Source organism: Muscardinus avellanarius (assembly GCF_963383645.1).
Source record: "Muscardinus avellanarius genome assembly, chromosome: 3".
Classification (NCBI taxonomy): domain Eukaryota; kingdom Metazoa; phylum Chordata; class Mammalia; order Rodentia; family Gliridae; genus Muscardinus; species Muscardinus avellanarius.
Genome location: NC_137788.1, coordinates 114,979,954 through 115,006,461, shown reverse-complemented (window position 1 = coordinate 115,006,461; position 26,508 = coordinate 114,979,954). Strand labels below are relative to the sequence as shown.

General features: G+C 43.4%; 1 protein-coding gene across 1 annotated transcript in view; it reads right to left on the bottom strand.

Moving 5' to 3' along the window:
* The window catches only part of NUP210L (nucleoporin 210 like), a gene marked incomplete at its 3' end in the record, with an annotated part of 83,573 nt that overhangs the window by 46,005 nt on the left and 11,060 nt on the right, over positions 1–26,508 (bottom strand). The window contains exons 4-15 of the mRNA XM_080691586.1: positions 25,259–25,352; positions 24,493–24,643; positions 19,147–19,279; positions 16,868–17,026; positions 15,118–15,186; positions 12,514–12,620; positions 10,913–11,053; positions 7,708–7,845; positions 5,918–6,073; positions 3,986–4,184; positions 2,834–2,979; positions 1,268–1,489 (exon numbers count right to left, since the gene is read on the bottom strand). Of these exons, the coding sequence (XP_080547712.1) occupies positions 1,268–1,489; positions 2,834–2,979; positions 3,986–4,184; positions 5,918–6,073; positions 7,708–7,845; positions 10,913–11,053; positions 12,514–12,620; positions 15,118–15,186; positions 16,868–17,026; positions 19,147–19,279; positions 24,493–24,643; positions 25,259–25,352 (1,715 nt within the window). The remainder of the gene's footprint in view (positions 1–1,267; positions 1,490–2,833; positions 2,980–3,985; positions 4,185–5,917; positions 6,074–7,707; positions 7,846–10,912; positions 11,054–12,513; positions 12,621–15,117; positions 15,187–16,867; positions 17,027–19,146; positions 19,280–24,492; positions 24,644–25,258; positions 25,353–26,508) is intronic.

Here is a 26,508-nt window from a genome sequence, read left to right as displayed (position 1 = left end):
CAGACCTGCAAAAAAAAAAAAAAATGGTGTAAAGTAGTAAGAGATATTTATGTATTTATGATGTATTTATTTATTTATTTTGCAGTATTGGGGATTGAACCCAGGGGCATTCTACTTCTGACCATACACCCCCAGTCCTTTTTTAATCTTTTATTATTTATTTATTTTATTGCAGTACTTGGGATGAAACCCAAGGGCATTTTACCTCTGAGCTATACCCCTAGCTCAATTTTTTTTATTCTTTATTTTTTGATACAGGGTTTCACTGAGTTACAAAGGGCCTCACTAAGTAGCTGAGGCTGGCTGTGAACCACAATACTCCTGTCTCAGCCTCCCAAATGCTAGGATTACAAGCATGTGCCACCATGCCTGATCTATTCTTTTATTCTTTTATTTTTATTTATTTTTTTGTGGCACTGGGAGTGGAACCCAGGGGCTTTTCTACCTCTGGGCTATACTCCCAGACCTATTTTATACTTTATTTGGAAACAGGGTCTCACTGGGTTGCTGAGAGCCTCACTCAGTAGCTGAGGCTGGCTTCGAACCTGTGTGATCCTCCTGTCTCAGTCTCCCAAACGCTGGGATTACAAGTGTGCACCACCATGCCCGGCTTAATCTTTATTTCTGAGATAGGGTCTCACTAAGTTTTGGAGGGCCTCATTAAGTAGATGAGGAGAATCTGTGATCCTCTTGTCTTTGTCTACCAAATTCTGGGATTACAAGCATGTGCCACCACGCCTGGCCTGTGTTTCAGTTTTCTAAGATGAAAAGCCAAGCTGAGCATGATGGTGCACACTTGTAATCCCAGGACTTGGGAGGCTGAGACATGAGGATTTCAGTTGGAGACCAGTCTCAGCTACTTAGTGAGGTCCTTTGCAAGTCAGTGAGATCCTATTTCAAATAAAGAATAAAAATTAGGGCTGAGGGTGTAGCTCAGAGATAGAACGCTCAAGGGTTCAATTCCCAATACTGAAAAAAAAAAAAAAAAAGGTGCTGGGCTTGGTGGCACACCCTACAATCTCAGTGCTTGGAAGACTGAGAAGGGAGTATTGCAGGTTTGAGGCCAGCCTTGACAACTTAATGAGAAGTAGCTTCTCATTAATTTCCTTCTTAATGAGAAGGAAAAAATAAAAACACTTAGTCAATAATTTAGAGTTTTCTATCTCGCCCATAAACGAAATGTATCGGAATCTAAAAAGGAGTGCTGGAAGTCCAAGTTTTGAAGTATTATACTACAAAAAATGCTAGACAAAGTCTATTTTCTTACTTGTTCCCCTAAATCCAGGCACAGGACTCGGTATATGTACTGGTTCTGTTTTCTCATAGCTGGCAGTCGGACTTCTGTTACTTCAATCTTCTCTGTATTCTCCATGCTCAGCTCCAGAAAAAAACGGGAGGGTTCCAAGACCCATGGGCGAGGGCCCCCCTCAAACACCATCTCCTTTACCGACTGCCACGTCACCAGCGCCACTTCCACAGGGTTTAGAGCCTGGTGAGGGTTAAAGAGATCAACCCCTGGTTGCTTAGGGAATTATATTTTATTTTTTGTATCTTATACAAAATTTTATACATGTTTTATATTTTATATAATTTATACATATTTGTATTTTTTTGGTACTGGGGATGGAACCTGGAGGCATTCTACCTCTGAGCTACACCCCCAGCTCTATTTTTCTTCTTTATATTTATTTATTTATTTATTTATTTATTTATTTATTTATTTATTTATTTATTTATTTGCAGGGCTGGGGATGGAACCCAGGGGCATTTGACCTCCAAGCTACAGCCCCAGCCGTATTTTTTATTCTTTATTTTGAAAAAGGGTCTCACTGAGTTGCAGAGGGCCTCACTAAGTAGCTGAGGCTGGCCTCAAACTGCGATCTTCAGGTCTCAGCCTCCCAAATGCTGGGATTACAAGTGTGCACCACCACGCCTGGCTTCCAGCCCTATTTTTTTAATTCTTTATTTTGAAACAAAGTCTCACTAAATTGCAGAAGGCCTCACTAAGTAGCTGAGGCTGTCCTTGAACACTGATATTCCTGTCTCAGCCTCGTAAGCACAGGGATTACAAGTGTGTGCTACCACGCCCAGCGTTTTTTTTGTTTTGTTTTGTTTTGTTTTTGGTGGTACTGGGGTTCCTGGAAGCCCTTCTATCTCCGGGCTACACTCCCAGACCTATTTTTTATATTTTATTTGGGAACAGGTTCTCTTAAGCCAGTGAGGCTGGCTTCGAACCTGTGTGATCCTCCTGTCTCTGCCTCCCAAGCACCAGGATTACAAGTGTGCGCCACCATGCCTGGCAATGCCCGGCATTTTTAATTTTTATTTTGAAACAGGGTCTGACTAAGGTGTCGAGAGCCTCAGTAAGCTACTGACGCTGGCCAACAACTTGCTATTCTCCTATCTCAGCCTTTCCAAAATTAAACCAGCCATGGTGGTGCAGGCATGTAATCCCAGTGCTTGTGAGGCTGAGACAGGAGGATCACAGGAACGAGGACAGCCTCAGGAAGTAGGGAGACTTCATCAACCTAGTGAGACCCTGTTTCAAAATAAAAATAGAATAGGGCTGGGATATAGCTCAGAGGTAGAATGTCCCTGGGCTTAATTTCCAGTAGCACAATAAATAAACAAACAAACAAACAAACAAACAAACAAGCTATTCAAATTAAATGTGGCAATAGCAGCCAGACAAGGTGGTGTGTGCATGCAATCCCCAGATTTGGGAGGCTGAAACTGGAGGATCGTCGAGTTCAAGGCCAGCATATGGTAACCAAAAAAAAAAAACTTTGAACCCCATCTTTTTCAGGATAGTGCTACCCAAGCCGTGCCTTACCTTCAGGGGCTCGTGTGCGGCAAATGTGGCGCTGCTCTCCAAGCACTCCTCGTACTCAGGCACACTCACTCTTACCACACTGTGGCCTGGACAGCTGCCTACTATGTGTGTACTGGAACAGTGAGTGGAACCGGCTCTTTGAATACCTTCCAATAAAACAACACGATTTCAGTAAGTAGTAATCAGCCCATCTCAGGGAAATTAGGGTTTAGAAATCTAAAAGTTTACCATATTCAAAAAAGCTTCGGCCCAGTGTGGTGGCGCACGCTTGTAATCCCAGTTCTTGGGAGGCTAAGACAGGAAGATCACAGGTTCGCGACCAGCCTCAGGTACTTAGTGAGGCCCTATTTCAAATAAAAAATAGGGCTGGGGGTGTAGCTTGTAAGTAGAACACTCTGGGGTTCAATCCCCCATAAAAAATTTTGTGGGGGTGAGTCATGTGTGGCCCAAGTGAGACTGTATTTAAAAAAAAAAAAGTCGAAGTTGAGGGGTGTAGGACAGAGGTAGAATGCCCTGGGTTCAATCCCCAGTGCACCACATACACAAGGGAATTATATGAATTTATACTACACTTAGTGGTTTCTTTTTCCTTCCTTCCTTCCTTCCTTTTTTTTTTTTTTTTTTTTTTTTGTGGTATTGTGGATAGAACCCGGGGCATTCTGTCTTCAAGCTACACTCCCAGCTCTATTTTTTGTCTTTATTTTGAAACAAGGTCTCACTGAGTTGCAGAGGCCTCACTAAGTAGCTGAGGCTGTCTGTGAACTGCGATCCTCCGGTCTCAGCCTTCCAAATGCTGGGATTACAAGTGTGCACCACCATGCCCCGCTTACACTTAGTGGGTTTTTTTTGTTTTGTTTTGTTTTGTTTTTGGTGGTACTGGGGGTAGAACCCAGAGGCTTTCTACCTCCGGGCTATACTCCCAGACCTTTTTTATATTTTATTTGTAAATAGGGTCTCACTAAGTTGCTGAAAGCCTCACTAAGTAGCTGAGGCTGGCTTCGAACCCATGCGATTCTCCGGTCTCAGCCTCCCAAGCGCGGGGATTACAAGCGTGTGCCACCACGCCCAGCACACTTAGTGGTTTTAAAATTAATGATTGGTCCCTTAATTCAAGAACAGAGGAAGGAGAAAATACAGAGGGCCTACCCTTACCTTCTTTGAGAAGAGTAAAGACCCCTTGTTTATCCATGCTCAGTTTCAAGGATAAATGGGAGCAGTCTGTGAACGCCACGGTTTCTTTGGTTTCCTTGTTTACGTGATACATTGCAATGGGGATTTCTATACTCTGGCCAATCTCCACATCAGCATGAAATGGTAACAATTCTATTCTGTTCATTGTTAAGACATATATCTAGAGGAAAAAATAGCTCACCTTTAAAAGAATTCTTAATCAGGCGCGGTGGGGCACACTTGTAATCCCAGCATCTGGGAGGCTGAGACAGGAGGATTGTGGTTCACGGCCAGCCTCAGCTACTTAGTGAGGCCCTTTGCAACTCAGTGAGACCCTGTTTCAAATAAAAAATAGGGCTGGAGGTGTAGCTCAGAGGTAAAATGCCCCTGGGTTCCATCCCCAGTACCAAAAAGAAAAGAAAGGAAAATAAAAGAAAAGAAAAGAAAAGAAAAGAAAAGAAAAGAAAAGAAAAGAAAAGAAATAAAGTTACTAAGCCAGGTGTGGTGGTCCACACCTGTAATTCCATTTGGGAGGCTGAGACGGGAGGGTTGCATGTTTGATGACAGCTTTAGCAACCTAGCAAAACCTTGTTTCTAGATAAAAAATTCAAAGGGCAGGGAGTGTAGCTCAGAAATAGAATGCCCCTGAGTTCAATTTACAGGACTTAAAAAAAAAAGATTCAACCCAGCCTCAGAAATACTTAAGGGATATGTACCTCAGGCTGAATGTGAGCAGTGTTATTTATTTTGTGGTACTGGGGATGGAACACAGGGGCATCCTACCTCCAAGCTATACTCCCAGGTCTATTTTTAAAATTTTTATTTTGAGCTGGGCGTGGTGGCGCACGCTTGTAATCCCCGTGCTTGGGAGGCAGAGACAGGAGGATCGCGCAGGTTTGAAGCCAGCTGCGCTGGCTTAAGAGACCCTGTTTCCAAATAAAAATAAAAAAATAGGGCTGGGAGTGTAGCCCGGAGGTAGAAGAGCTTCCAGGAACCCCAGTACCACCAAAAAAAAAAAAAAAAAAAAATTTATTTTGAAACAGTTTCGCTAAGTTGCAGAGGGCTTCACTAAGTAGATGAGGCTGGCTGCAAACCTATGATCCTCCTGTTTCAGCCTTCTGGTACTGAGATTACAAGTGTGTGCTACCATGCCCAGCTGAGCAATGTTTTTATTTTTATATTTTATTTTATTTTTTGCCATGCTGCCATACTAAGGATGGAACCCAGAGGCATTCTACCTATGAGCTATGCCCCAGCCCAATTAAAAAAAATTTTTTTTTTCAGTACTGGGGATGAAACCACAGGGGCATTCTACCTCTGAGCTAGTCCCAGCCCTATTTTTAGTCTTTTTAGTGTTGAAACAGGATCTCACCGAGTTGCTGAGGACCTCGCTAAGTAGCTGAGGCTGTCCATGAGCCGCGATCCTCCGATCTCCACCTCCCGAAAGCTGTTTATTCTTTATTTTGAAACAGGGTCTCACTGAGTTGCAAAGGGCCTCACTAAGTAGCTGACACTGTCCACGAACCGCGATCCTCCTGTCTCAGCCTCCCAAGTGCTGGGATTACAAGCCTGAGCCACCACGCCCGGCTGAGCAATTTTTTTTTGTGTGTGGTACTAGGGGTGGAACCCAGGGGCTATTCTACCTCTGGGCTCTACTCTCAGACCTATTTTATACTATATTTGGAAACAGGGTCTCACTAAGTTGCTGAGAGCCTCACTCAGTAGCTGAGGCTGGCTTCGAACCTGTGCAGTCCTCCTGTCTCAGCCTCCCAAGCACAGGGATTACATGTGTGCGCCACCACGCCCGGCTGAGCAATGTTTGTAAACAGCAAAGTTGGACTAGAAATGTTTTCAAATATGGTATTCTATTTAAGTGTTTCAGAGGTGGCAAGGTTTCTTTGGAGAATCATTTACCTTAATTTCCCCATATCGAAAGGGATTTTGTACATCTCGAGCCAAAACAGTACTGTTCCCCCTGACCTGACCTGCAGTCACCACCCCTTTGGTGGTTACCATGGTCACCGTCTCATTAGAGGAGGTCCAGGTGAAGTTGCCACTGCCACCCTCTACCTGTGAAAAAGCACAACCTTGTATTTAATTCCTGTAGGAGGAAAAACAGGAGTTAAGTGAAATGTAAAATACTGGTGAAATACAGTTTTGACAACAATAAGGCTATTGTATAAATTTTCTGACACACATTCAGAAACTGCTGTACTAAAGTAGTTCTATGGACACCAGTAACACAAAAGGGAATCTAAGGAGTGTTACTGTCCCAAAATGTTAAAAAAGGGCACAAGGGAACTTGACAAAACTTCAGAAAACTTGTAAGAAAAGGAGGAATGGAGGAGACAGAAAGCTCGCCGAGTCTTGTTACAGGAGACAGTATTTTTTTTTTTTTTTTTTTTTTTTTTGGTGGTACTGGGGTTCCTGGAAGCCCTTCTACCTCCAGGCTACACTCCCAGACCTATTTTTTTATACTTTTTTATTTGGAAACAGGGTCTCCTAAGCCAGCGCGCGTGGCTGGCTTCGAACCTGCGCGATCCTCCTGTCTCTGCCTCCCAAGCGCGGGGATTACAAGCGTGCGCCACCACGCCCGGCAGGAGACAGTATTCAACTGCATGATTTGGTGCTCACCCAAGCAAGACTGGGGGCAGCTGGCTGTGGTGGCAAAGGCATGTCATCCTAGTGTTTGGAAGGCTGAGACAGGAGGATGCAGGTTTGAGGGAAACAATTTAGTGAGTCTCACAGGAACCTAGCAAGACTCTGTTTCAAAAATAAAAAGGGCTAGCCGGGCATGGTGGCGCACGCTTGTAATCCCAGCATTTGGGAGGCTGAGACAGGAGGATCGAGGTTTCTGGCCAGCCTCAGCTACTTAGTGAGGCCCTCCGCAACTTAGTGAGGCCCTGTTTCAGAATAAAGAATACAAAATAAGGCTGGGGGTGTAGCATGGAGGTTGAATGCTCCTGGGTTCCATCCCCAGAACCCCCCCAAAATAAATAAAAATAAAAAATAAAAGATAAATAAATAAATAAATAGGGCCGAGAATGTAACTTGGAAGTAGAATGTCCCTGGGTTTAATTATCGGTACTACTACAACACACACACACACACACACACACACACACACACACACACACACACACAGTTGGGGGAAATAATATTGAGCATTAAATAAGTTTCAAAAAATTAACCTAAGCTGGGCATGGTCACTCACACTTGCAATCCCAGTACTTGGGAAGCTGAGATAGAAGGATTGCAGGTTTAAGGACAGCCTCAGCAAGTAATGAAACTCTCATCAACCTAGTGAGACCCTGTTTTCAAATAAAAATAAAATAAGACCGGGATAAACCGGGAATGGTGGCACACGCTTGTAATCCCAGCATTCGGGAGGCTGAGACTGGAGGATCACAGTTCGCGGACGATTTCAGCTACTTAGTGAGGCCCTCTGCAACTTAGTGAGACCCTGTTTCAAAATAAAGAATAAAAAATAGGGCAGGGGTGTAGCTCGGAGGTCAAATGCCTCTGGGTTCCATCCCCAGAGCCGCAAAAAAAAAAAAAAAAAAAAAAAAAAAAAAGACTGGGATATAGCTCGGAGGTAGAATGTTTGTGGGTTCAATCCCAGTGCCACACGAAAATTAATTAATTAACCTATCAGAGAAACCAACTCATCTCTCTGTAAATTCTTATATTCTAGGATACTTTACCTGAACTTTATAATGATATAATTCTCCCAGAGAATGATGAGGAAATGCCAGAAAGTTAGGTGTAAGCTTGATGGGGAAATAAATCTTTACTTCCTGCTCATGTTTGATTGGAAATGTTATAGGCTGAATATTCTTATTCTATAGAAATAAAAAAAGAGTAAAATAGATTTATAAGGATTATTTTTATGATATACTTTCATTTAATTTTTTTTTTTTTTTTTTTGGTACTGGTGATGGAACCCAGGTGCTTTCTATCTCCGGGCTACACTCCCAAACCTATTTTATATTTTATTTGAAAACAGGTTCTCATTAAGTTGCCGAGAGCCGCACTCAGTAACTGAGGCTGGACTCAACGGTGCAAGATTCCCCTGTCTCAGCCTCCCAAGCGCTGGGATTATAAGCGTGCGGCACCACGCCTAGCTATGATACACATTCACATACACTGAAATTATCAGCCAAATGCTGTGCTGATGAATTATTTAACCATTTTCTATCCATAAAAGAAATAAACAAATATTCATATTCATTAAAGAAACACAGCTGTAGCTGGGTGTACACCTATAATCCCAGCAGTTGTGAGACTAAACTGGGAGGATATAGGTTCAAGGACAGCTACAGGAAGAGAGCAAGGCCCTTGGCAACTTAGTGAGACCTTTTTCCAAAAAAAAAAAAAAAAAAGGGCTGGGAAGCTGGGTGTGGTGGCACATGTTTATAATGCCAATATTTGGGAGGCTGAGACATGAGGATTACAGGTTCGAGGCTAGCCTCACCTACTTAAGTGAGGTGCCCTGCAATTTAGTGAGACCTTGTGTTAGAATAAAGAATAAACAGCCGAGCATGGTGGTGCATGCTTGTAATTCCAGCATTTGATACAGAGACAGGAGACTTGCAGTTTGTGGCCAGCCTCAGTTACTTGGTGTAGGGGTGTAGCTCAGAGGTAGAATATCCCTGGATTCTATCTAAAACAGAAGAAGGCCTCCAAGGCTGGGATTGGAGCCTGCCGTGAGGCAAGGCCAGTGCTGGGGCCTCCGAGGCCGGGATCAGAGCCTGCCTTGAGGCTAGGCCGGTGCTGGGGCCAGCGAGGCCGGGATTGGAGCCAGCTGAGGGGTTAGGCTGGTGTTGGGGCCAGCAAGCCCAGAATCGGGGCCTCCCATGAGGCAAGGCCGCTGCTTGAGCCAGCGAGGTCTAGATCAGTCCACCGGGTAGCCAGGCCACTACTGGGGCCGTCAAGAGTGGGATCGGTACTTGCAACACGGCATGCACAGAGAAATATCACACACACAAAAAAACAGATGCTTCCCCTAATCAGCAATAACTAGGAGGAAAGGGGCAACAGGAAGAGGTCGAGCTATAGAAAGGGCCCTATAGTGAAGCAATTAAGGTGACCAATCAGAGGGTATGAAATAGGGGAGGATGGAGCCTCTTTAAAACGCAGGAGGTACATAAACACATGTATCAAAGTTAATCACCAAACAAGCATGGGATTGAGGGAGGGGGAGGGAATGGGATGGGGGCTGGATTAGGGCTAATTGGATGATGTGTGCTTGTATATCCTCTCAAGTCTTGTATTCCAATGTGATATATGATTACAATGCACCAATAAAAATAAATTAAAAAATATATAAACATACAAAAAAATAAAACAGAAGCAGGAGAAAAAGACCAAGAAAGTTATGCTGGGAGCAATGGTACACGCCTGTAATCCCAGTACTTGGGATGCTGAGACAGGAGGATCAAAGATTCAAAGCCAGACTCAGCAACTTAATAAGACCCTCAGCAACTTGGTGAGACTCTGTTTCAAAATAGAAAGGGCTAGCTGGGTGTGGTGATTACAAGGGGTAGTGCAAACTTGTTTTGTTTTTGTGTGGGTCTGGGGATGGAACTCAGGGGCTTTGACCCCCGAGCTAACACCCTGCTTTATTTTTTATTGTTTATTTTTGAAACAGGGTCTCATTAAGTTGCGGAGGGCCTCACTAAGTAGCTGAGGCTGTCTACGAACCGTGATCCTCCAGTCTCAGCCTCCCAAATACTGGGATTACAAGCGTGTTCCACCATGCCCAGCTCAGTGCACACTTGTAATCCTAGTATTTGAGAGGCTGAGAGTGGAGGATCAGTGTTCAAGGACAGCCTCAGCAATTTAGTGAGCCTCTCAGCAACCTAATAAAGACCCTTTTTCCAAATAAGAAATAAAATTCGGTCTGTAGCTGTAGCTTAGAGTTAGAATGCCTCTAGGTTCAATTCCTAGTACCACAAATAAATAAATGAATAAATAAATAAGTAAATAATAAATAGAGCTGTGAATATAGCTTGGAGGTTAAATGTTTCTAGGTTTAATACCCACGACCCTCTAAAAAAAAAAACAGATTTATTACTTATACCTGTACCCAGTAACTCCTCCCTTTCTGGTTTTATGCCATTAAAAAATTAATGAAAAGGAGGAAAAAAACGTACAAAGACACTTAGTTATACCATCTACAATAGTAAGAAACTGGAAGACAAGCATGGTGGCGCATATATATAAATGGCTGGGGGTGTAGCTTGGAGGTAGAAGCCCTGGGTTCCATCCTCCCAACCACAAAAAAAGAAAAGAAGCCCCAAATTACATGAACATAATCACAATGATCACAAATGCTTATCATTGTATGGGATTCTTTCTCTATCTCTCTCTCTTTGGTACTGGGGTTTCAACACAGAGGCATTCTACTTCTGTGTTATACCCTCAGCCCTGTTTTTTATTTTTTATTCTGAAACAGGGTCTTGCCAGGTTGTTGAGAGTCACTACTTGCTGAGGCTGTCCTCGAACCTGCCATCCTCCCGTCTTGCCTCCCAAGTACTGGAAATACTGGCGACTGCGCCACTACACCTGACTTACAGGTTTTTTTTTTTTTTTTTGGTGGTACTGGGGTTCCTGGAAGCCCTCTACCTCTGGGCTACACTCCCAGACCTATTTTTACATATTTATTTGGAAACAGGGTCTCCTAAGCCAGCGCGCGTGGCTGGCTTCGAACCTGTGCGATCTTCCTGTCTGCCTCCCAAGCGCGGGGATTACAAGTGTGCGCCACCACGCCCGGCTTTACAGGTTTCTTTTGTATCTCTGTGAAGGAGGAGGGTGGTGGGTGTCTCGTCTGCCTATAAACCAAGGCAACCACACTGACCAAGGCAGTCAGTGTTCTTAGGATACACAGACCAAGCTGCCAGCGCCTACCTGGCTGAGGACGGACGTGAGAGATGCATTGATTGCGGTCACACCAGCTTTCAGGGCTTTTACGACATGGTAAGACCCATTCACGGTGGACTGCTCCTCCTCAAAGTACTCCGTCAAAAAACTGCAGGCAATCCTGACATTCTGAAATCAGTCCAAAAGCAACACGAACTTGAAGATGTCTTTCTTCCCTAAAGCCGTCTCAATTCCAAAGCACGTATAAAACTGGCTGTTCATTCAGGGGATACAGATATAAGAACAAGACCTTTGTTTTCCCCCATAAAAATGACAAGTTTTGGAAATATGTAATTTAAAAGATACTTGTAGAGCTGGGGTGGTGGCGCACGCTTGTAATCCCAGTATTCGAGAGGCTGAGACAAGAGGATTGCCATTCAAAAATAGCCTCAGCTACTTAGGAAGGCCCTCGGAAACTCAGTGAGACCCTGTTTCAAAATAAAGACTAAAAAAATAGGGCTGGGGGTGTAGCTAGGAGGTAGAATGCCCCTGGGTTCCATTCTTAGTACCGCTAAGTAAATAAATAAGTAAGTAAGTAAGTAAGTAAGTAAATAAATAAATAAATAAATCGTGTAAAGAGCTGGACGTGGTGGCCCACACTTGTAATCGCAGTACCTGGGAGGCTGAGTCTCACAGGTTCGTGGCCAGTCTCAGTTACTTTGTAACTTAGTGAGACCCTGTTTCAAAATAAAGAATAAAAAAGAGCCAGGAGTGGTGGTGCACACTTGTAATCCCAGCATTCAGGAGGCGGAGACTGGAGGATCTTGGCAGACATCCTCAGATACTTAGTGAGGCCCTTTGCAACTTAGTGAGACCCTGTTTCATAATAAGAATACAAAATTGGGCAGGAGGCATAGCTTGGAGGTCCAATGTCCCTGGGTTCCATCCCCAGACACACACACACACACACACACAAAGAGGGTAAAATAAAAGGGATTGGGGTATAGTTTTCACCGCAGAAAAATTTTAAAAATAAATAAAATAGTACTTGCACGTATGTGCATATGTATATGCGTGGTACTGGGGGTAAAACCCAGGAGTATTCTACCTCCAAGTTACACTTTTTTGTTTTGCAAACTGGGAGTTGAATCCAGAGGCATTCTACCTCCAAGCTAGCCTTCAGTCCTATATTTATTTATTTATTTATTTATTTAGCAGTACTGGGGATGGAACCCAGGGGGCTTTCTACCTCTGGGCTATACTCCCAGACCTATTTTTTAATATTTTACTTGGAAACAGGGTCTCACTAAGTTGCTGAGAGCCTCACTAAGGAGCTGAGGCTGGCTTCGAACCTGTGCAATCCTCCTGTCTCAGCTTCTCAAGCGCGGGGATTACAAGCGTGCGTCAACACACCCAGGTTTCCAGCCCCATTTTTTATTCTTTACTTTGAAACAAGGTCTAAGTTGTGGAGGGCCTGAGTAGCTGAGGCAGCTGCGAGCATCTGATCCCCCTGTCTCAGCCTCCCAAGTACTGGGATTATGGCATGTACTGCCACATCCAGCTAGAAAGAAGACTTTCTAACTAAAAAGGTGGCCTATTCAAGTGGCTGTTTATGTAAGTGGCCAGAAAGATATAAAGGAAAGACTCACATCTGAAATGTAGACCTTTGTGCTGCTTTTATCAAACACTTCTACTGTAATAACATACACCTGCCCCACTTCTAGACTCCATCGGTTTCCAGGGAAGACAGTAAAACCTATATAAAAACCAAGAAACAAAAATGTTAGAAGAGACTGACATTTTTTTTTTTTTTTGCAGGTCTGGGAATGGAACCCAGGGGTATTTGACCTCCAAACTACACCCTCTGCCCTGTTTTTTATTCTTTATTTTGAACCAGGGTCTCTCACTGAGTTGCAAAGGGCCTCACTAAGTAGCCGAGGCTGTCTGCAAACCACGATCCTCCAGTCTCAGCCTCCAGAATGCTCGGATTACAAGGGTGTGCCACCACGCCAAACAGGACATTTTTCTATAATGAATTAAAAATACAAACTTTCAAGTCGGGTGTGGTGGCACAGGTTTGTAATCCCAGCATTTGGGAGGCTGAGACCGGAGGATCACGGTTCGCGGCCAGCCTCAGGTACTTAGTGAGGCCCTCTGCAACTCATTGAGACCTGGTTTCAAAATAAAGAATAAAAAATAGGGCAGGGGGTGCAGCTCAGAGGTTGAATGCCCCTGGGTTCCATCCCCAGACCCGCAAAATAAATAAATAAATAAAAACTTTCAAAAGCTATTTAAGAAGCTGGGTGTGGTGGCACACGCTTTTAATCCCAGCATTCGGGAGGCTGAGACAGGAGGATCGCGGTTCACGGACAGCCTCAGCTACTTAGTGAGGCCCTCTGCAACTCAGAGAGCCCCTGTTTCAAAATAAAGAATAAAAAATAGGGCTGGGGGTGTAGCTCGGAGGTAGAATGCTCCTGGGTTCCATCCCTAGTACCGCAAAAATAAATAAATAATAAAAAATAATTTAAAACTTGCTAATAGACATGGTTACCAAAACAGATTTTTTAGTTCCTTCTTTCAAACTGTGTGATAATTCAGAGTTCCAAAAGTCTTGGTTCAATTTAGCTTCTATCAAGTATAAAGAAAAAGCCAGGCGTGGTGGTGCACGCTTATGATCCCCGCGCTTGGGAGGCTGCGACAGGAGGATCGCACAGGCTCGAAGCCAGCCTCAGCTACTTAGTGAGGCTCTCAGCAATTTAGTGAGACCCTGTTTCCAAATAAAATATAAAAAAAAAGGTCTGGGAGTGTAGCTCGGAGGTAGAAAGCCTCTGGGTTCCACCCCCAGTACCACCAAAAAAAAAAAAAAAGTATAAAGAAACACTGTCTCTAGCTTATACTGAGAATAACAAACCACAATTGGAGCTTATTCATGGGTCAGGAAGTTTCAGCTTCTTTCAGATAGACTCTTTGTTTCCTATGGCTTAGACATTAAAATCCCCTTTGTCTTGTAGCAAGTCTCTTTTCCACACACAAAGATCGTATTATGAAGATGGTCATATTGTTTCATAATCTGTTTTAAGATGTTTCCCTCTTGCAGATAAGGTAACTAGAACAATTAGTGAAAACATGTCAAAATGAGGCTGAATCTGAAGTTCGCTAATCTAAAGTGAAGGTCGAGATCTCAACACATCTCTTTTGTTGGTGGTGTGTGTGTGGGGGGGGGGGTTGGGTACGTGGTACTAGGACTTGAATCAAGGGCATCCTATCTCTGAGCTACATTCCAGTCCTGTTTTTTTTACTTCTTGTTGTTTGTGTGTGTGTGTGTGTGGGGGGTACTGTAGATTTAACCCAAGGACATTCAACCTCCAAGCTATACCCGCAGCCCTATTTTTTATTTTTATTTATTTATTTATTTATTTATTTTTTTTTTGCAGTACTGGGAATGAAACCCAGGGGTGTTCTACCTCCAAGCTATACCCCCAGCCCTACTTTTTACTTTTTTTTTTGTGTGGTGGTACTGGGGTTCCTGGAAACCCTTCTACGTCCGGGCTACACTCCCAGTACCTACTTTTATACTTTTTTATTTGGAAACAGGGTCTCTTAAGCCAGTGCGGCTGGCTTCGAACCTGATCCTCCTGTCTCTGCCTCCCAAGCACGGGGATTACAAGTGTGCGCCACCACGCCCGGCTTTAATCTTTATTTTGAAACAGGGTTCTCACTGAGTTGCAAAGGGCCTCACTAAGTAGTAGCTGAGGCTGACTGTAAACTTCAATCCTCCTGTCTCAGCCTCCCAAATCCCATTTTTTATTCTTTATTTTGAAAGAGGGTCTCACTAAATTACAGAAGGCTTCACTAAGTTCCTGAGGCTAACTGTGAACCTGCGATCCTCCTGTCTCAGCCTCCCAAGTACTGGGATAATAAGCACGCACCACCACGCCTGGTTCAGGTCTCTAGTTTTAGTGAGGCAATTCAAATTATTCAATTTGCTGAAAACCATCATGTAAAATTACCTAAAAGCTGGGCATGGTGGTACATGCTTGTAATCCCAGCATTCAGGAGGCTGAAACCAGAGGATCCAGAGGATGGCGGTTCGCAGACAGCCTCAGCTACTTAGTGAGGCCCTCGGCAACTCAGTGAGACCCTGTTTCAAAATAAAGAATAAAAAATAGGGCGGGGGGTGTAGCTCAGAGGTCGAATGCCCCTGGGTTCCATCCCCAGACCCGCAAAAATAAAATAAAATAAAATAAAATAACCTAAAAATCCAGGCTCTACAACATATATAGTGCAATTTGGGAGTCCAGACACAGATCGCATATGGACATCTGAATTTTTACTTAAGGAAATCATGTGAACCAGAGCTGGTTGAAAATAGAAAAGCAAGGTACCAAAGAAAAGTGTAACAAATACACAAAACAAATCCTGCCTTAGCCGGGTGTGGTAGCACACGCTTGTAATCCCAGCATTTGGGAGGCAGAGACCGGAGGATCGCGGAACGTGGACAGCCTCAGCTACTTAGTGAGGCCCTCCGCAACTCAGTGAGACCCTGTTTCAAAATAAAGAATAAAAAAATAGGGCTAGGGGTGTAGCTCAGAGGTAGAATGCCCCCGAATTCCATCCTTAGTACCACAAAAAATAATATTAATAATAAATTTCCTCTCAACTGGGAGTGGTGTTACACACCTGTAATCCCAGTACTGGGAAGCTGAGTCAGGAGAATTGAAGGTTCAAGGTCAGCCTTAAAAAGTTATCAAGGGCCAGGTGTAGTGGTGCACGCTTGTAATCCCCGCGCTTGGGAGGCAGTGACAGGAAGATCATGCAGGTTCGAAGTCAGCCATGCTGGCTTAAGAGACCCTGTTTCCAAATAAAAAAGTATAAAAATAGGTCTGGGAATGTAGCCTAGACGTTAGAAGGGTTTCCAGGAACCCCAGTACCACCAAAAAAAAAAAAGTTAGCAAGGCATCAGCAATTTAATGAGACCCTGTTTCAAAAAATACACAGCTGGGCATGGTGTTGCCTACTCCACGCTTGTCCTCCCAGCACTTGGGAGGCTATGACATGAGGATCATGGTTTGCAGACAGCCTCAGCTACTCAGTGAGGCCCTCTGCAACTTAGTGAAACTTTGTTTCAAAATAAAAAATTTAAAAATATAGATCTGGGGGTATAGCTTGGAGGTAGAATGCTCCTGGGTTCCATTCCCAGTACCAAAAAAAAAAAAAAAAAAAAAAGGAGGGGAGAAGGTTGCAACTCAGAAGTAACATGCCCCTGGGATTAATCCACAGCACCACCAAAACAAAACAAAAATTACTCTCCACTAAATTTAAAAAATATTAAATATTACTGCACACAATACCATCTTTCCTCAGTTATCATTTGAAAATAGCAAAGAACAAACTAAACAAAACTCACATCTGTTCCTCTAAAGTTCATTTTCCCTAGTCCCCTAATTATTATTATTATTTTTTTTAGTACTTGGGATTGAACTTGGGGGTATTCTACCTCTGAGGTACACCTCCAGCCTTATTTATTTATTTATTTATTTTGGTGGTACTGGGGGTGGAACCCAGAGGCTTTCTACCTCTGGGCTATACTCCCAGACCTATTTCATACTTCATATGGAAACGGTCTCACTAAGTTGCTGAGAGCCTCGCTAAGTAGCTGAGGCTGGCTTTGAACCGGTGTGATCCTCCTGTCTCAGACTCCCAAGTACTGGGATTACAAGCCTGGGCCATCACGCCCAGCTCCTAGTCCCCTAGTTATAATTGACTGAGAATAAACAAGAGCATTGAAGCTAAGAGATCCCAAGTTCTAACTACTCTCCTTTTCTTATCTATCATTTGTTAGAATTATAACAGTAACCATTTATAGTTCTTTCTTACAAACAAAACATATAAAAAACAATGCAGCAGGATTATAATCAGTCTTAATAAATTATTTTACCAAGGAACATGTCTAGCTTGCTCAGGAGGTATAGATGGGCAGCTAAAACTTGAAGAAAAGGATACTTTTGTGGACAAAGACAAGATTTGCTTGGCCCAGCTGGGAGGCAGTCACCAAGGCTGCCTTCTCATCCAGGACTGCCACCTTCCCAGGAAGAGACCCATTATGAGTGGCTCTGTGGTCTTGCAATTCCAGTGTATAATGTTCCAGGGGTAATTTCACCTCTGTAAAACATGAGAGACAGAAACGTAACGACAGGAGCCACTGTGGTGATAATGGTGGGCCTTTAGGCATAAAAGGCATGTCAGGAAACTGGCCTAAAATAAAGTACGATCTGCTTCTAATTTATTTTCCATTGTGATGAATTTTTACAAGTAGCCATTTGGGGAAGAACAAGACATGAGTTGATTATTGTTATTCTTTGTATTCTTTTTGTTTGTTTTGTGGTACTGGGGATTGAGCCCAAGGGTGTTCTATTACTGAACTATACTCCATGCCCTTTTCATTTATTTTTTATTTTTTTTTTGGTGGTCCTGGGGGTAGAACCCAGAGGCTTTCTATCTCCGGGCTATACTTCCAGACCTATTTTCTATTTTATTTGGAAACAAGGTCTCACTAAGTTGCTGAGAGCCCCACTAAATAGCTGAGGCTGGCTTCAAACCTGTGCGATCCTCCTGTCTCAGCCTCACAAACGCAGGGATTACAAGTGTGTGCCACCATGCCCGGCTCTCATTTTTTATTTTGAAACAGGGTTTGGCTAAGGCTGGTGGCTAACCTGTGATCCTCCTGTCTCAGCCTCCAAAGTACAGGGATTACAGGTGTGTGCCGTTCCACCTAACATTCTTAATAACTAATGAACTGAGTCAGGCGTGGTGGTGCACGCTTGTAATCCCTGCGCTTGGGAGGCTGAGACAGGAGGATCACACACGTTCAAAGCCAGCCTCAGCTACTTAGTGTGGCTCTCAGCAGTTTAGTGAGACCTTGTTTCAAAATAAATTACAAAACAGAGCTAGGAGTAGCCCAGAAGCAGAAAGCCCCCCCCACCCAGTACCACACACACACACAAAACAAAACAAAACAAAACAAAACAAAAAAACTAATGAAATGGTAGGGGTAGTGGTGCATGCCTGTAATCCCAGTACTTGGAAGGCTGAAACAGGAGGATCATGGGGAGCCTCAGCTACTTAGTAAGGCCTTATTTCAAAAAATAAAATAAAATAAAAAGGGTTGGGGGTGTATCTCGGAGGTAGAATGCCCCTGGGTCCAATCCCTAATCCACAAAAACAAAATAAAACAAAAACTAATGAACTGAATAGCAGAAGGAGTCATCATTATATAAGTAAGAAAACACTACTGTTAATGTATACTTTATAAACTCAAGACTATTGGAGTCAATAGAGTATTAAGTTTTCAGCTAAGAAACTGAGTTTCTCAATAAATTATTTTGGAGCCTGGCATGATGGCGTACGCTTGTAATCCCCGCGTTTGGGAGGAGGATCACAGGTTCGAAGCCAGTCTCAGCTACTTAGTGAGGCTCTCAGCAACTTAGTAAGACCCTGCTTGCAAATAAAATATAAAATAAGCTGGGCATGGTGGTGCACGCTTGTAATCCCAGCACTTGGGAGGCTGAGACAGGAGGATCGCTCAGGCTCGAAGCCAGCCTCAGCTACTTAGTGAAACTCCCAGCAACTTAGTGAGGCTCTGTTTCCAAATAAAGTATAAAATAGGTCTGCGAGTATAGCCCAGAGGTAGAAAAAAAAAAAAAGAAGAAGAAGAAGAAAGAAAGAAAAAACCCCGGAGGTAGAAAAGCTCCAGAGGTAGGAAAATAAAGAAAAAAAGATAGGGCTGGGGTGTAGCTCGAAAGTAGAATATTCCTGGGTTCCATCCTCAGTACCACCAAAAAAAATTTTTTTTTTTTTGGACAAAGATCACTGTATTCAAGTCCCTTCTGGTAAAATGTCTTTACTTGCTTCATAAAAAGGAGTAGTATTTTTGTTTTTCATTGGTTCACATCAGTGACACAGAATGGTGGCTTCCGCTGTGGTATATTTGCACTTACTAACGCAATTTGGTCCGTTTCACTCCCCAGAGCCGCCCTCGCCTTGTCCCTCCCCCGTTACCTCTCTTGGTCCGAGTGGTTTTCTTTGGGCATCAAGGACTTCTTCAAGACATGGGGACTATCTCTGTCCCGTATTAGTTCCAGTTTAGCAATGAAGAAGTACTTTATCACACAACATAAAAACACAAAGAAGTGTGTTCCGATGCAATGTGGGGTTGCTTGTTTTGTTATCAGCAGAAAGGATTTGGAAACTGTGAGTCAGAGGAAAAGATTAAGTCATCTTACCTGTCAGTCTTCCCTGAACCATTTTGGCAACTTGGTACTTAATATATGCTCCTACTAAGAGGTAAATATCACGGGAAGGTACAAGGAATATATTCTCCAAAACAAGCAGACGTATCCGTGCTGCTGCCACTTTCTAAAAAAGAGGAAGAGAAAAAGGTTTCTATAGACACACTCCTCATGACCTTCTTTTTTTTTTTTTTTCAGTACTAGGGATGGAACCCAGGGGCATTCTACCTCTGAGCTACACTCCTAGCCCTAATTTTTATTCTTTGTTTTGAAACAGAATCTCACTGTGTTGCAAAGGACCTCACTAAGTAGCTGAGGCTGCCTGTGAACCGCGATCCTCCTGTCTCAGCCTCCTGAATGCTGGGATGACAAGCGTGAGCCACCATCCCCGGCTCTCAAGACCATCTTCTTGGTTAAAAGTTTACTTCTGCCACGCATGGTACTGAGCATCTGTAATCCCAGGACTTGGGAAGCTGAGGCAGGATGATTGCAGGTTCAATGCCAGCCTCAGAAACTTCTCAGCAACTTAGTGAAACCCTGTTTCAAGACAAAAAGATAAAATAGGACTGGGTGCAGCTCAGAGGTAAAATACACCTGGGTTCAATCTCTAGTACCTCCTCAAATTTTCTTTCTTTCTTTTTTTAATATGGTTCTGGGGATTAAACTCAGGGGCATTATCCTTCCAAGCTACATTCCCAGCCCTATTTTATTATTATTATTATTATTTTTTTTTTCTTTTTGGTGGTACTGGGGGTGGAACCCAGAGGCTTTCAACTTCCGGGCTATACTCTCAGACCCATTTTATATTTTATTTGGAAACAGGGTCTCACTAAGTTGCTGAGAGCCTCACTAAGTTGCTGAGGCTGGCTTCGAACCTGTGTGATCCTCCTGTCTCAGCCTCCCAAGTGTGGGGATTACAAGCGTGCGCTACCACGCCCGGCTTATTTTATTATTTTTTTCATTAAGTTGCTCAGGTGGTCTCCAACCTGTGGTCATCCTGTCTAAGCCTCCCAAGTACTGAGATTATAATCATGGGCCACCACGCCCAGCTCCATTTTTTTTTTTTTTTTTATACTGAGGATTGAACCTAGGGGCATTCTACCTCCAAGCTACAACCCCAGCCCTTTTATTCTTTATTTTAAAACAGGGTCTCACTAAATTGCAGAGGGCCTCAATAAATAGCTGAAATTGGCTGCGAACCATGATCCTCCTCTCTTAGTCTCCAAAGTACTGGGATTACAAGCATGCACCACCACCACACCTGGTTTAATTTTTTATTAGTTAATTAATTAATTTATTTTTGTGGTACCAGAGATTGAACCCAGGGGCATTCTACCTCTGAGCTACACCCCCAGCCCTGTATTATTATTCTTTATTTTGAAACAGGGTCTCACTGATTTGCAAAGGGCCTCACTAAGTAGTTGAGGTTGGCCGTGAATAGTGATCCTTCTGTCTCAGCCTCCCAAATGCTAGGATTACAAGTGTGCGCCACCATGCCCAGCAATCCTTTATTTTGAAACAGGTTTTCACTAAATTGCAGAGGGCCTCACTAAATAGCTGAGGATAGCTTCGAACCTGAGATCCTCCTGTTTCAGCCTCCAAAATACTAGGATTAGCCACCACACACGGCTTAAATTTTTTTTTTTTTTTTTTTTTTTTTGCGAGTCTGGGGATGGAACCCAGGGCATTTGACCTCTGAGCTACACTCCCTGCCCTATTTTTTATTCTTTATTTCAAAACTGGGTCTCACTGAGTTGCAGAGGGCCTCAGCAAGTAGCTGAGGCTGTCCCAAACCTTGATCCTCCGGTCCCAGTCTCGGAATGCTGGGATTACAAGTGTGTGCCACCACGCCTGGCTGGGGGGAGGGATTTTTTTTTTTTTTTTTTTGGTGGTACTGGGGTTCCTGGAAGCCCTTCTACCTCCAGGATACACTCCCACGGGCTACACTCCCAGACCTATTTTTTAACTTTATGTGGAAACAGGGTCTCTTAAGCCAGCGAGGCTGGCTCCGAACCAGTGCGATCCTCCTGTCTCTGCCTCCCAAGCGCGGGGATTACAAGCGTGCGCCACCATGCCCGGCTTGGGGGGAGGGATTTTTAAAAAAAATTTTATTGGTGCATTGCAGTCATACATCTTAATGGGGTACAAGATGGCAGAGGCTTACATGCACACATCACTCATTTAGCCCTCCCCCATTCCCTCCCCCTCCATCCTTCTCATGTTTGGCTTAGTGATTGACTTTGATATGTTTATGAATGCACTTCATGTACATTAGGGAATTTCCCTCTTCTCCCTCCCATCCCTCAGTTAGGTCGCCTTATTTATTCATCTATGGTGTCTCCTTCTTCATCTAGAGTTCCTCCTATGACCCCTTTTCTCCCTTTTCATTCAGACTAAGAATAAAAATTTTCCTAAAAGAGAAGTAGTCCGGGCGTGGTGGCACATGCTTGTAATCCCAGCATTCGGGAGGCTGAAACCGGAGGATCGTGGTTTGTGGACAGCCTCAGCTACTTAGTGAGACCCTGTTTCAAAATAAAGAATAAAAATAGGGCAGGGGGTGTAGCTCGGAGGTCAAATGCCCCTGGGTTCCATCCCTAGACCCGCAAAAAAAAAAAAAAAGAGTAGTAGTAGGTAAATAAAAAGGCAAGCACACTGATTGAGAAAGGTGAGACGTTACTGTGTGCCACAAAAGTTCTTTTAGTCAACCTCAGACTAACTTGCATGCCAGACTGAGTACCTTTCCACAACCCGGGGCCCAGGACTCCCGTGAAGCCTGGGCCAGCACCGGTGCCACGCTGCTCTCAAGGAGTCAGTCGGCACACTGTTCTTCCTGCCCTAGGAACTACATGCTTACCAAAATGTGTTTTTTTGTTTGTTTGTTTGTTTTTTGTGGTACTGGAGATGGAACCCTTCTACCTCCGGGCTACACTCCCAGACCTATTTTATACTTTTTATTTGGAAACAGGGTCTCTTAAACCAGCGCGGCTGGTTTCAAACCTGCGCGATACTCCTGTCTCCGCCTCCCAAGCACGGGGATTACATGTGAGCACCACCACGCCTGGCCAAAACATGTTTGTTTTTTACAAGCCTGTTTATACTAGATGTACTTTGCAGTTATAAACACACAAAATAAAAAATGTGGATGTGAAAGGAGATCTAGTGTTTCTATAAAGAAATTTAAACGTTTTGAGCCGGGAGGGGTAGCGCACACTTGTCCCAGCATTCAGGAGGCTGAGAGGAGATCAAGGTTTGCGGACAGAGTCAGCTACTTAGTGAGGCCCTTTGTAAATCAGTGAGACCCTGTTTCAAAATAAAGAATAAAAAATAGGGCTGATGATGTAGCTTGGATATAGAATGCCCCTGGGTTCCATCCACAGTACTCCAAACATATAAGTATAAATGTTTTGAAAAGAAGTTAAAGATCCAGATGCTTGTAATCCCAGTACTTGGGAGGCTGAGACAGGAGGACTGCAGGTTCACAGTGAGCCTCAGCTACTTAGTGAGGTCCTTTGCAACTTAGTGAGACCCTGTTTCTTCTATTTCTCTCTCTCTCTCTCTCTCTCTCTCTCTCTCTCTCTCTCTCTCTCTCTCTCTCTTTTTCTTTTCGGGTCTGGGGATGGAACCCAGGGGCATTTGACCTCTGAGCTACACCTCCTTCCCAATTTTTCATTCTTTATTTTGAAACAGGGTCTCACTGAGTTGCAGAGGGCCTCACTAAGTAGTGGAGGCAGTCCACGAACCGCAATCCTCCGGTCTCAGCCTCCCGATTGCTGGGATTACAAGCAACAAGCATGCGCCACCACGCCCGGCTTCAATTTCTTTTTTCAATGTTTTGTAATTTTTTTTGTAAAGGTCTTTTACATCCTTGGTTAAGTTTATTCCTAAATTAATTAATTAATTAATTAATTATTGTGCGGTACTGGGGACAGAACCCAGGGACATTCTACTGCCGAGCTACACCCTCAGCCCTATTTTTTAGTCTTTTCTTATTTTTGAAACAGGGTCTCAATGAGTTGTGAAGGGCCTCACTAAGTAATGGAGGCTGGTGTGAACCCCAATCCTGGTTTCTGCCTCCTGAATGCTGGAATTACAAGCATGCGCCACCATGCCTGGCTTTTTATCCTTTGTTTTTATTTATTTATTTATTTTGGTACTGAGGGTGGAACCCAAGGGCTTTTCTACCTCCAGGTTATACTCTTAGACCTATTTTATACTTTTTTTTGGAAACAGGGTCTCACTAAGTTGCTGAGCGCCTCACTAAGTAGCCGAGGCTGGCTTTGAACCTGTGCGATCCTCCTGTCTCAGCCTCCCAAGAGCTGGGATTACAAGCGTGCGCCACCACGCCTGGGTTATCCTTTATTTTGAAACAAGGCCTCATTGAGTTGTAAAAGGCTGCACTAAGCAGCTGAGGCTGTCCGCACGAACCATAATCCTCCTGTCTCAGCCTCCCAGATGCTAAGATTATAAGTATGCGCCACCATGTCCAGCTTATTTTATTTTTGTGTGGAATATCCTGAGTAAAAGTGTTTTCTGGATTTTTTTTCTCTGTGGATTTATGGTTGGTATACAGAAAAGCTTCCTATTTTTTAAGGTTGATTTTTTATCCAGATACTTTGCTAAATGTGTTGATCAGTTCTATAGAGATCCTGTTTCAAAATAAAGAATAAAAAAAATAGGGCTGGGGATGTAGCTCAGAGGTAGAACGCCCCTGGGCATCCCAGTACTGCAAAAAAAAAAAAAAAAAAAAAAAAAGAATAAAAACAAACACAGGGCTGGGGGTGGGTGTAATTCAGAGTAGAATGCCCCTGGGCTCCATCCCCAGTACCGCAACAACAAAAAAAAGATGTCAGTCATATTTATAATTTATGTAATGCTCTAAAATGTTTGAGGAAGACAAGTGTTTTTTATGCTCATCCACTTCAAATGATTCTTTAACTGATTCACTGTAGACTCAAATCGTCAGGTTGCAGCTTCTGCTATAGACAAGCATATAGTTAAAGTTTTCATAGGCAAGATTATTAGATAAAAGTTTACAGCATAACGTTTCTTTGGTGGTGCTGGGGGTTGAACCCAGGGTATTCTACTTCCAAGCTATAACCTCAGTCCTGTTGTTTGCTTTTGTCTTCTTTGCAGTATTGGGGATTGAATCCAGGTGCATTTACCTCTGAAATACAACCCCAGCCCTATTTTTTATTTTGAAACAGGTCTCACTAGGTTGTTGAGAGCCTTGCTAAATGGCTGAGGCTGGCTTTGAACCTGCAATCCTTCTGTCTCAGCCTCCTACATACTAAAATTACAAGTGGATCCCACTAGAGTCAGTTTATAGAACAAATTTTTTACCTTATAGAATGATTCATAAATTCGAACTTTTATAATCACAACACCAGTTCGCATTCCAGACACCAAAATCATGTCTCCTCGCTTCTCTTCTTTTTCCATATCAACTATATAGTTTGGGGGTGAATATTCTGCTTCAGAGTATTTCAGAATCCTAAAGACATGAATGATACAGAAGATTACAATGTCTTAGTCCAACGTCCCTAAAAAGATGTGTTGTTGTTTTCGGTATTAGGGATTAAACCCAGGGGCATTTTACCTTTGTGCTACAACCTCAGTTGTATTTATTTATTTACATATTTATTTATGGTACTGGGGATTAAACCCAGTGGCATTCTACCTTTGATCTATACCCTTAGCCCTTTTGCGTGTGTGTGCGGTACTGGTGATGGAACCCAGGCATGGTGGCACATGTCTGTAATCCTGGTACTTGGGAGGCCCAAGACAGAAGGATCACAGGTTCAAGGACAGACTCAGCAACTTAGTGAGATTCCATTTCAAAACAAAAATAAAATTGGGCTGGGGATGTAGCTCAGAGGTAGAATACCCCTGGGTTACAGCCCCAGTACTGCACACAAAAAGTACCTACTTATACCGTATGTCATTCTATCAAATATATTTCCCCTGGTGACTTTATTTATCTGTTTCAAAGACACCCAGGTGACAGGATCCTTATTCGAGTCCAAATAAATGGTTGCTGTTTAGTGCGCCACCCAACGGCAGGTGTTTCCTTCAAAGTGAGAAGATTTACGTTTGGCTTCAAGTTTACCTAATTTTGCTAGACGGTTCATCTCTCGCTGACTCGTTATCCTGGGCAATGTTCCACTCGAACACCATCCCTGCCAAACTACTGAAAGTGTTTCCTGTAGAGCAAGGCAAAGGCAGACAAGAGAGAGTCACGTTTAAAAAAATATTCAGGGGCCGGGCGTGGTGGCACACGCTTGTAATCCCCGCGCTTGGGAGACGGAGACAGGAGGATCGCGCAGGCTTGAAGCCAGCCGCGCTGGCTTAAGAGACCCTGTTTCTAAATTTAAAAAATATAAAAATAGGTCTAGGAGTGTAGCCCGGAGGTAGAAGGGTTTCCAGGAACCCCAGTACCACAAAAAAAAAAAAAAAAAAAGAAAAGAAAAAGAAACCTGACTAGAATTTGTGTGTGTGTATCTGTGTGTGTGACTATGTGGTATTGGGGATGGATCCCAGGGGCCTTCTACCTCCAGGTTACACACCCTGACCTATTTTATTTTATATTTGGAAACAGGGTCTCACTAAGTTGCTGAAAGCCTCACTAAATTGCTGAGGCTGACTTCAAACATGAGCGATCCTCCCTTCTTGGCCTCCTAAGTATTGAGATTACAAGTCTGCACCATCACGCCCGGCTTAGAATTTTTTTTTTTTTTTTTGCAGTACTGGGGATGGAACCCAGGGGCATTTTACCTCTCAGCTACACCCCCAGCCCTATTTTTTATTCTCTATTTGGAAACAGGGTTTCACTGAGTTGCAAAGGGCCTCACTAAGTAACTGAGGCTGGCCGTGAACCCAGATCCTCCACTGTCAGCCTCCCAAGTGCTGGGATTACAAGCGTGTGCTACCACGTCTGGCTTAGAAATTGTTTTTAAGTCTCATTGCCGGGCGTGGTGGTGCACATTTGTAATCCCTGCGCTTGGGAGGCTGAGACAGGAGGATCACGCAGGTTCGAAGCCAGCCTCAGCTACTTAGTGAGGCTCTAAGCAACTTAGTGAGACCCTGTTTCAAAATAAAATATAAAATGGGTCTGGGAATATAGCCCGGAGGTAGAAAAGCCTCTGGATTCCACCCCTAATACCGCCAAAAAAAAAAAAAAAAGAAATTGTTTTTAAGTCTCTTACAATAACACATAAAAGCAAATATTGCTTCTGAGTAAAACACAAAGATGAGGAAGAGTCCCACACAAACAACATAAATGCTGCTACTGTACAAGTTTTCTGAAAGTAACCATAACTCAAGTTAATTAACTTCCAATTGACAAAAATATGCCATTTT